This window comes from Eurosta solidaginis, chromosome 4 (genome assembly GCF_040869045.1).
Source record: "Eurosta solidaginis isolate ZX-2024a chromosome 4, ASM4086904v1, whole genome shotgun sequence".
In the NCBI taxonomy this organism is placed as follows: Eukaryota; Metazoa; Arthropoda; class Insecta; order Diptera; family Tephritidae; genus Eurosta; species Eurosta solidaginis.
In genome coordinates this window covers 134440668-134452400 of record NC_090322.1, presented here as the reverse complement: position 1 = coordinate 134452400, position 11733 = coordinate 134440668, and the positions used below count along the sequence as shown (strand labels likewise).

The following is an 11733-nucleotide window of genomic DNA, read 5'->3' as shown; positions in this document are numbered from 1 at the left end:
GTTACACGGACAAAAAAGCAATTTGAGAAAAAATTGAACGGTCCGCGCCCTCTATTTCCTATATCCAAAACCCAAATTGTCGCCAAAAATACTTACCAAAAAGCTGGCTTCATCAAATTTTGAAAACGGACTTCTTCTGACAAAAAAAAACTTTAGAAAAAATGGGCGGCCCGCGCCCACTATTAAAAAATATTGAATGCTACCAAGAAATTAATTTATTTTTAAATTTATAAATTTATAATTTTAAAGAAGTTGTAAATGCTTATGGATTAATCTGAAAATAACAAAAATTACATACATATTCTCGAAAGATATAGGGCTTAATTATTCATGGTCTGTTTCTTTGTTTTCAGCCGTTTCTAATTCCAATGAATAATTAATTATCGACTCTAAGCTTACATCAGAATCATAACTATAATTGCAGCTGGAGGCTTCTTGAGATGTTGAAGGTAATAAAAGTTCTGGTGGCAATTCAGGCATTTTAAAAAGATCAATGACTTCTCGAGGAAAAGGAAGTTTTTTTGAACTATTTGTACGTTCTTGCAAACATAAACTTGAAATATATGGGTCAGAGCTATCCATAGCTCTATGATACATGTCAAGTATGTTGTGCACTCTTGAATCTTTTCGAGCGTGACCAGTTCGATCTTTTTTATAATATTTGTTTCGCGACTCAGATGCATTTTCTGCCAGGACACCTACGGGTACTACTGAAGCCTCAATTATTTGTGACGAATGCACTAATATTTTGTGTATTGTGGCAGACATAGAGTACCATTCGTAGTTTTGAAAAAATATTTCACTGGTTTAAATGCAATGATCACGAAACCTTTGATCATCAATTTCAAATTCAGAGGAGAGAGCAATTAAGATTATTTGTAAATGTTTCAAAAAATCAACATTTATACCAGTAATAGATGCTAAAAGGTCCGTGCGAGAAAATGCTCGTCTAGCTGTGTTGCCGCTGCCATTTGCTTTCGGCTTATCGACATGAAGCTCCATTTGAAGCAAAAACTCTTTTTGAATTTTTTGTTTCTTTTCTGCCAGGATTCTCTTCTCTTCTGCTCCACGAACTTGCCATTTTTTCAAATCTAGCTTGTATGAAAGTTTTAAAACAAACTCGAAACTACGAATCCACGCATGCAAAGGGCTTAATCCATATTTCAAAGCGTCAGTCTTCAGTTCAAAATTAGGAGAATCAAAGTTTCTTATAGTTCGAAATTCCTTTGGACCGGCATTACAGATGGGACATTGCTGTGCACTTTTAGTTTCTGTCAACACATTTAAGACTTTCCCATCTATTAATGTCATATATAAATTTATTTTACTTTAATTTTTTTCCCATTACTTAGTGTGTATTGTAGTGTTTTCAACTCCTCAATCTGTTTCTTTATGTTGTGGTTTTCAGTTAAAATGTGCTCTTTTGTTTCTTTAACAAACTCCACTTTTAAAGGTCTACAAAAGCGTACTGACTGAGGTGTACGGTTTACCCAAATGTTATACCCTGCTGATGAAATTATTTTTATTGGAATTACTGATGTCACAAAAAGGGAATGATCGAAACTTTCCGAAGTATTTTCCACAAATTTTTGTTTAAACAAGCTGTGACCGGTAGAACCATCAAACCCGTAGCTCGAAATTAGGATCGATTCTTCAACACCCATTGTACACAATACTTCATCTTGATATTCAAGAATTCTTTTAGCTGTGTGGTCTAACAAATTTTGCAACGACACTTCGACAGAGCTTTCATTCGCTTTGATTTCATTCGGTCTACATTTCAATTTGCTTTTATAAACTTTATCATAAGTCGGATAAATACTACAATTGTGTTTTATGTTTAATTGCCGCATATTTGAGAACACCTTTTTAGGTAATCCGTTTTCTAACACAAACATTAGAGCTTCATCAGGTGATACTGGCGTAACTTCTTTATGGCTAGTATTAAGAACTTCTCGAATTTTGGATGGCCGATTTGGGGATATACCAACTTGTTGTAGGACAAATTTCAAATCCGTTGTGTGGGATTTTTTGGCAGATATAGAGGCAGCATGAACTAATAATTGCGCATTGTCTCCTTGCTGGGAAGCTAATTCGGAAGCTAATCTCCTTTTATTTCTTTCGCAGCTATCATCATACGTCAGTTTTGGTCGCCCAATAGTATTATTCTTTTTCGGTATTACAAAAATTGTTTCTCGACACAACCATTTCTTATTATATTTTCTAAATGTATTCTCATTTCTGGTTTGTTTATTCCATTTAAGTTTACTAAAATTAGATAAGTTCCGAGCTTTAGTACATATCAATTTACTTAATTCACTGTCAATTTCGTATGAAATCTTTCCTTTTATGTAATTCGAAACATTCCTGTTGTTTCTCAACCAAAACTCAAATATTTCAGAATTTTTGAACCTGAGTGTTTCTACAAAAGTATTAAAAATTCGTTCATTAGCATTCAAATGCATACACTTTTACCATGACATAAAACTCGAGTTTTCTACAAACAATCACATGTAAATAGTTCCAATGACACTTCAAAACATTTTTAGTTTTACTCCACGAAAACGATAAAAGTCTTCAGAATTTCACAAAAAAATACATACAAAAAACCACCAAAATAAGTACGAAATAAAAACATTTAGCAAACTATATTTGTATATAGTAAAATTACTCACCTCGAGTAATAGAACACATATTTACAAAGTTTTTTTACAAGAATATATTATTAAAAAACAGTTTTTAATTTTATAAAAATTTTGCTGCTTCACTTGTATTAACACGTACTAAAAAATTTGTAAACATTACCAGCTGTTTGTACATAAACAGGGTTGCCAACAGTAAATTTTTTTTTAATTTTTTCTTATCAATATGTTGGGTATTGAACACCATCAAAATAATTGCAAAAATTTAAATTTGAAAAGTTGCTTTTTGCCGCTAAAATCGCAATTTCGGCTATAGTGCGTAGATATATGTTTGTATGTTCGCAAATTAATCCAATGGATTTCTCACTTATAACTTCAACGGAAATACGGCATTTTTTTCGTACTTATTTATTTTATAAATATGTTGTTCACTCCATTCTTCGTAAATCGAAGGCGCCTCTGCAATTTTCGCATCTGTTTTAAATTTAGGGCTGATCTAAAGCCAGTATATTCCATCAGCAGCTTGCTTCTTCCTGATGATTTCCAAGCAACGCCAGTAAATCGAAATCAATGCAAATTTTCCTCTTCACGGCGAATCGGGTTGAGTTCGCTTTGCCATCACCCTGTATAGGTTTGCCCTGGCTGTTCTATTTCTAATTTCTATCAGTAAAAATAGTGACCACTGCAATCGGCCATTTGAGTTTTATTTCATACTAGAGAGTCTCTAGTAGAGACCTACGACTCCAATAGAGTCAACACACGATGCGCCCGAGCAGCGGGTTATACATATATGTACGTAAACGTATGTTCATGTAAAATTTTTTTGAAAAATAATAATGGAGCTCAGAATTTTGTGCATTTGACGTTGGAAATTTTGCTATAGCAAATATAAGCTACGGATCGTGGGCAACTTACTTCATTTTGAATTTTTTTTTGTATGATTTGTTTTGTTTTGACAGTTGAGGATTTGCTATTCAATGTTGAAAATTAAACTAAGTTTTTTGATGTTGCGTTTTTGCAATGACGTAGCAAATGCATAACCGTGTATTTTTTTGGTGTACTGTAAAAGATATGCTACGGATGTTTGCAATGCAATGATGCTAGACCATTGCACAAAATCCTGAACTCCCTTAATATATTCATGAATAAATTATCTTTGCACAATTTTGTTGTAATATGCTATTCAAATAATTATCGAAATTATAATTTATTCGAATAATGCCCATCTCTGAAGTCCGAATCATATCGGTGTTGGCAATATCCTCTAAAATATTTTATCTAAGTCCCACTTGAAGAACATTTCAAATCAGATATAAATTTTAATTGTCAAAGTTGTATGAGTTTCATCGCTCTCAAGAACTGTTGCATATTGTGAGGTGCAAGAGAGAGATATAAAGTAAAAAAAATATATATATTTAAACGTTAGGTAAATTAAACATAAAACAACGTATGCAAATAATATGTAAATAACAAGTAAGGAAGGCTAAGTTCGGGTGTAACCGAACTTTACATACTCAGCTGAGAGCTTTGGAGACAAAATTGTCTTTTTCATGGATATATAATAATTATAGATGCGTTGGTTTCGTAATGTTTCGTAGATGGTTTATAAGTAGTTTTTAATTCCATATAACATACTGTGACGAATATTACCATCACTAGTAATAAACTCCCACCACAAAAACATTAGAGCGAGCCACACTGCGTACATAAACACATTAATCATCATTTACCAAATACATACAAGGCAACGAAGGATAACTCACACACAGACAAAATAATCAGCCGAAGTAGTACTCACATATACACACGCATATGGCTATGCGAGAGACTATGAACACAAATATACATGTATATATATGGATGGTAACCAAGCATGAATTTCGAGAAGTTACTAGACCTTAGGAGAAATGGGTGTACAGAACAACAGAGAGTATAAAAGCAGTAAAAGCTGAGAAATCAAAAAATCAGCTTGATTTAAGCACGCTATTGGATGCAAAGTTAAGTGCTATTGTCCCTCACTAGGGTAGGAACCTTGTCGTTGGTGTGAGGGCTTAGCCGTATTCCATAGCACCCGACTATGAGGCGAAGCTGTTTAGGACTGACATCTACGCCGTTTCGCCTCATATGAGGGCGGCCAACCCCCTAATCCAGGATGTTATGCAGAACGTGCCTATTGGACGATTTGCAGCCAGGGGATAAATTCGGCTGTATTCGAACGGAGCCTTCCCGATACCGGGCCACCTCGGCAAATATTAATGGCCTTACCACAATAAGGGGAGCTGCTGTGGCGGACGGTTCTTTCCCCGTATATAATACTGGACCGATGAACCCGCCTTGTCGGACAGGTGATCGTACGAACAAGATGAACGACTCACTACCTGATTGTAATAAGGACGATGAAAAGAAAAGAACTGAGTCGCAATCCAAGGACGACGAATATGAATTAAGCGATGCGTTGGACTCGGGGAGCGGGAGTAGTGCTGATTCAATGAACTCCGTGTTGAAGAAGCACACAAATGAAAACGGAGTAGAAGAGTGGAGAAGGGTACGGAGCAGAGGAAGCAGAGTGCAGCACTAAGAATTGTACAACGCTTGGGAGCAGTGGTTGACCCAACAGAAGTGGAGATCGAGCGCTAGGGGTGGGCCCATGAAGCGTTAGAAGTAGGTCGAAGGCAGTTCAAACGGTTTGCTGCGAGAAACCCTCGGTTCTGCAACCGATACGAGGAGGAAGAAGCGTCGAATGCAGAATCAAGAGGCAATGTTAGGCGGAAGGCGACAAGCCTGCTTTCAAGAGGCAGAAAGGACCCAGTCCTAGAGCCGCGAAGCAGGTCAGTCGCATAGAAAAGTAAAGTAGGCCCAAAGATGTAAGACAGATGGGCTCCAATAGCGAGGTAGCAACTACCTCGAAAGCTGCGAGTCAGAGGGAAGTTCCAATTACGGAAGTAGGAGACAAGCCAAAGGGAGATAACGCTAAGACTCCGGCTTTCTCGGAGGCGCTAAAGGGAGTTAACGCTAAGACTCCGGCTTTCTCGGAGGTGTCAAAGGGAGATAACACTAAGATTCCTGATTTTCCCGAGAAGATGAGTGATGTGGGAAAGCAGTCACTGACTGTGGCGCTGGTTTATCGTAGCAGTCCTTTCGGACCAATGACTACTGAAAAGTGGAGATCTGTGGAAAGGGAGCTTATTAGCTTAATGCTTAAGATGATGCGGGAACAACCAAGTAAGCCCCTTCCAACCTTTGATTCGGGGGGATGGTATAATGGTGTGAAGATGATAGCGTGCGACAACATCGCGAGCTTGCGGTGGCTGGAGCAAGTGGTTCCACACAAGGCACGAACGCGCGGTTTGAGGTGGTGGATAAAGCGCAAATCCCCATGGTACCAAAAGTTAAGGTATGGATACCATGCGTGATGAAGTCGGGGGATACACTGCGACTTCTGCAGAATCAGAATCCGAACAGACCGATACAGGATTGGAAGGTACTTACTGTATCTCGGCCTACCGAGGATGGTCAGTTCTACATCTTCCAAATAAACAAGCAGGCGGATGATATTTTGTACACGCAGCTTGGCAACATGTCCTTTAAATATTTATGCGACCCAGGAAAAGAAGTCCCGAGGATAAAAACCCTAACACATGAGAGGTGGGGAAGTAGAAAAGGACCTCAAAAGCCTAAGGGACAAAATATAGGTGGAGGTCCCCGACGTCACTACGACCGTGCTAGAAGAGGACCAACCGCTAAATGGTGCTGTGACTCGCACAGAGGAACACCCGTCACAACAGTCACGAGAGGCTGAAGGGGGCCTAAAATACTCTAAACCAAAAGGGCAAGGGGAGGACGACGACGTCAAGACGAAGGTGCTGGAGGGGGACAAACAGCCCAATGGTGCTGCGAGTCCTACAGATAAACCTCCAACACAGTAAAGTGGCGTAGAGCGAACTCCTCCTAACACTTGAGGAGGGTTCGTTTGACGTGGCGCTGATCCAGGAGCCGTGACTTTCATCGGGAGGAAAGGTTTCTGGACTTAGCGCGCGCGGGTTTGGCGTTTACTACGCGCAAACGGAAGGACGGGTGCGAGCTGTAGTAATGGTAAGGAAACAGCTGCATTCATATATGCTGCCTAATTACACCACTGAGGATGTCGTAGCGGTGGCCGTTGATTAAAAGAATAAGCAGGCATTTATCCTGGCGTCCTGCTACATGGCCCATGCTGCGGAGGTTCCACCGATGGAGTGCAAAAGGCTAGTAACAGGAGGAAGGGCGCAAAGGGCGGTTGGTCATAGGCGCAGATGCGGCGAAAAAGCACGGTTGAAAAAAGTCCTAGCAAAGGGAAACATAGTCCAGGGACTAATAAAGAAAGAGAACGGGGAATTGTCACGTAATAGTGAGGAATCCCTTGAGGTGCTTCTCGATACACATTTCCCATCGGGAGACGGTTTAGAAGAGCCAGCAGACATCACTCACACTTCGATCACGGAGCTAGTAGTGTGTGATTGGTGACCGATACCAAGATCGAGTGTGCAGTGAATACCTTTTCTAAGTTTAAATCGCCGGGCCCAGATGGTATATTTCCGGCCATGCTACAAGTCCCAAGTAGGGCGGTCGTGGAATGGCTTAAAATAATATTCGGTGGGTGCATAAGACTGAATCATGCACCGCACTCTTGGAGAACTGTTCGTGTAGCTTTTCTACCAAAGGCTTGGGAAGATCGGTCACGTGTTTCCCAAAGACTATAGAGCCATTAGCTTAACATAATTTCTCCTCAAAACCTTTGAGAGGCTGATAGATGTGTACATAAAGTCCAACGTGGATGAAAACTGCTCTCCACAACACAGCATGTGTACACCAAAGGCAATTTGGTAGACACCGCATTGCACAGGGTGGTAATAAGCATAGAGAAATCCCTGGAATATAAGGAGTATGATCTAGGAGTCTTCTTGGACATTGCCGGGGCTTTCAATAATATTGCAAAATGGGCGATTATGGATGGTTTTAATTGCATTAAAGTACATCCTGCCTTAATTAGATGGATCGGCTGCATGTTAAATTGCAGAAAGATTACATCACAATGGAGATTGAACGACGAAATCAGTGGACAGGGGGACGCCGCAGGGAGGGGTGCTATCACCTCTGCTGCGGACGCTGGTCATCAGCCAACTGCTCAGGCAATTCGATGAGGGACATGTAAACCTTACGGCTTACGCAGATGACGTTGCAATTGTCATAAGTGGAAAGTGCCTTCCAACGATTAGTTCTTTGATGGATCGGGCGCTTCGGGATATTACTACCTGGGCACCTAATGTCGGGTTGAAAGTCAATGCGGAGAAGACGGATATGGTCTTATTTACAAAGATGTACAAGGTTACAAATTGGACCAGGCCAACCATTTAAGAGGGGTGTCCTTACAGGAGAAACCTTGCACAAAATATCTAGGAATCATCCTAGACAGTAAGCTGTCATGGAAGCTCAACGTGGAGGAGAGGGTCAAGAAGGCCTCGAAGGCACTCTATGCATGTAAAAGAATGCTGGGGTGTACGTGGGGCCTATCGCCCTCTCTTTCTCATTGGCGATTGTAAGCCCTATTCTATACTATGGAGTTCTTGTTTGGTGGAAAGGCACACAAAAAACAACATACCTCAAAAAATTAGATGCTTAGCATTACGGGAGCCCTGAAAACAACCCCGACGGCTGAACTGTATACCATTCTGCACATCCCACCTGTAGACCTGGTAGCAAAGAATAAAGCGTTAACGACCGCAACCAGACTCGGTGCTTCGGGGCAGTTTGAGCGCCGACCATATGGCGGTGCGCAAATGGCGGACGAGGCGATACGTGTGTACACCGATGGTTCCAAAGTAGTGGAAGGAGTAGGGTCTGCGGTATACTGCGCTGATCCGGAAATAAGCTGATCCTACAGGCTGGCGGATTACTGTAGCGTTTTCCAAGCGGAAATATTAGCCGTAACCAAAGCAGTAAAAACCCTGGAAGAGAATAGCTTAAGCTGCAACCGTGTTAACTTTTATATTGACAGTCAAGCAGCAATTAAGGCAATAATCTCGCATAGCACAGCATCTAAATGTGTGTTAGAGTGTAAGCAGTCTCTGGAGAGAATCGGGACAGGGATAAGCATACATCTATATTGGGTCCAGGGCATATGGGAATAGATGGGAATGAAAAAAGGGGCGAACTAGCTAAAAAGAGCGCATCCCTTGAAGCTTGCTCCGTCGATGTCCCAACTAGATTGGGCGAGATTAAGCGAAGGTGAGAGGTGCACATGATCGACCAAGCGGGAAAGGCATGGGTTCAAGCGCGGGGCTGTAAGGTGTCGAAGATTATGTGTATGTCTTACAACCTTAGACTAAGTTGCTTCTATCATTAAAAAGAGAGGACTGTAGACTCGTGACGGGTATTCTGACTGGACACTGCCTTCTGGCGTCACATGCCTTTAAATTAGGCTTTGTCAGCGATAGCAGATGTAGGAAGTGCGGGTTGGAGGAGGAAACGATCGAGCACGTTCTGTGCTCGTGCCCTGCACTTGCCAGGCTAAGACTCCAGCTATTAGGAGTGATACGGCTGTGAGATCTAAAAGCAGCAAGTGGCTTAAGTCCTAGGAAGCTTCTAGTAGTTGCCAAGAGGAAGGAGTTATTTTATAACATAGGTGCTGGATTTGATAGGGTTTTTCAGTTTGGTCGTTAAAACAAACTTCTGCTAACACTACGGACTCAACCAGTCTATGTGAGGTCCTCGTGGACCCGCCAGTTCACCCTACCTACCTAAGTGTTATTGTGAAGTACTTTCAAAGTAGTCTAATAAATACCATGTTTGCCTCATTGAATATTGGAGTTATTTATTCAACAGTTTAGCGATACGAATGTGAGTAGAAGATGTAAGCGGAGTTTCACCAAATTCGTTACAATACGTTTAGGAAATATCGACCAAATTGTAGACCAAGGGTGACGTTTTTTGGTATGATTTCTTCATATTTTGTCAAATAAGGGAAAATCATCATGTAGGAAAATGAACCTAGGGTAACCCTGAAATGTGTTTGTATGACATGGGTATCAAATGGCAGGTAATAATGAGGATTTTAAAAGGGAGTGGCCCTTAGTTGTATATGTGAAGGCGTTTGCGATATATCGACCAAAATGAGGATCAGGGTGACCCAGAACATCATCTGTCGGATACCGCTAATTTATTTATATATGCAATACCACGAACAGTATTCCTGCCAAGATTCCAAGGGCTTTTGATTTCGCCCTGCAGAGCTTTTTCATTTTCTTCTACTTAATATGGTAGGTGTCACACCCATTTTACAAAATTTTTTCTAAAGTTATATTTTGCGTCAAAAAACCAATCTAATCACCATGTTTCATCCCTTTTTTCGTATTTGGTATAGAATTATGGCATTTTTTTTCATAGTCGGATTTCGCCCATTTTTAATACCAAGATAAAGTGAAGATAAGTACGCGAACTAAGTTTAGTAAAGATAAGCTTGCAAAACTTTTAAAATACCATCTTCTAAAAGTAGGCGGTGCATTGACCATTGCCTAAAATTTTACTAATCTTCTATTCTGCGTCCTAAGTTCAACCCACCTATTAAGTTTCACAGCTTTAGCCATCTTTGGTAATGAATTATTTCAATTTTTCGCTTTTTCGAAATTTTCGATATCGAAACAGTGGGCGTGTTTATAGTCCGATTTCGTCCATTTTCAATATCGGTCTGAGATGAGTGCCCAGGAACGTATATACCAAATTTCATCAAGATACCTCAAAAGTTACTCAAGTTATAGTGTTTACGGGCGGACGGACATGTATAAATGGATATCTTTTTTCGCCCAGATCATTTTATATATAGAAGCTTTTATCTATATCGATTAGCTTATGCCGGTACGGGGTATCGTTATGCGAACAAAATTAATATACTCTGTGAGCTCTGCTCAGCTGAGTATAATTGTAAAAAAAAGTAGTAAGTAAATATCTTCTATCGCTTAACGTACAAACAGTTTATATGAGGGGCCGCAACAGAATCTCCAAGCCATTGTGCTTTAAACTCAAAAGCCACTGGAAAGTTGTACAAGTGAGATATGTTTGCTTAATCCGCTTTCTAATTCTACGCCGTTTGACACTGAACGAAGTGTCAAAATTGCTGGAGTTGCTGTCATCGGTATCGACGCAGGGATGCAATAATTAGTGAAAAAATGCGCGGAATTTCAGGTATGCGTTGCTGTGATGGTAAATTTTGTCAGACACATTTAGTATGAAATATATAATGCATTATATGGGACCTATCGTAGAACAAGGTATCGAAAGACGCGTAGTTATATCAACATTAAGAGTCCGAACAAGGAAGTCAAGTTTTTCGACCCGTTCAAAAGTTATCCCCGAAAAGCAGGCCTACAGCTACTACACTACAGTTTCTACACCATTTTGTACCAGAGTAGTACAACGCTGCTGAATAGCCTCCACAAAATATGAGATAGGACATGCATTATGGCCACGTGAGCACAGCTGTGAAGGAGCAGCTGATACATATCTTACTTGTAAACCTTTATAAAAGCCACAATTTCACTTAATTTAAATAAAAGAATATTTCCTAGGAAAGTTTATTGAAAACTAAACGGGATACTATGGTAATGAAGTTACGAAACAGAGTGGGGAATTGCTTCTTAACATACTTCAATAAAATAAATGTAAGGCGCGATAACTTCTGAAGAGATTCTACGCCGAGCTCCTCTTCCAATTTGCGTCGTGCTTCTTTTAATTTTTCGTACAAATTGGCGGGAGAGGACGTACGTGTTTGATGCCGACTACGAACAGCATCTGCAAGGCAGATGAGTTTTCACTAAGAGCTTTTCATGGCAGAAATACACTCGGAGTGCTTGCCAAACACTGCCGAGGGGTGGCCCCGCTTAGAAAAATGTTCTTCTAATTGAAAAACTTGTTTCTAAAATTTTGATGTTGTTTTTCCACGGGCGTGAGCCCAGGATTTTCCGTGGCCGCTTAGCATACTTATGTGAGGTATATATTGCACTATATAAATATCCACACCTCATAAAAAAAATTTTTAACTTTGTAGTAGTACGAGGGC

General features: G+C 40.2%; 1 protein-coding gene across 1 annotated transcript; it reads right to left on the bottom strand.

Annotated features, from left to right (window-relative positions):
* Nucleotides 1-262: 262 nt before the first annotated feature.
* LOC137250028 (uncharacterized) lies at nucleotides 263-2694 on the bottom strand. Its single transcript, XM_067782224.1, has 3 exons — nucleotides 2676-2694; nucleotides 1659-2422; nucleotides 263-274 (listed from the first exon to the last, which is right to left on the bottom strand). Exons 1-3 carry the CDS (start codon nucleotides 2692-2694, stop codon nucleotides 263-265), a joined length of 795 nt encoding a protein of 264 aa, XP_067638325.1.
* Nucleotides 2695-11733: the final 9039 nt, after the last annotated feature.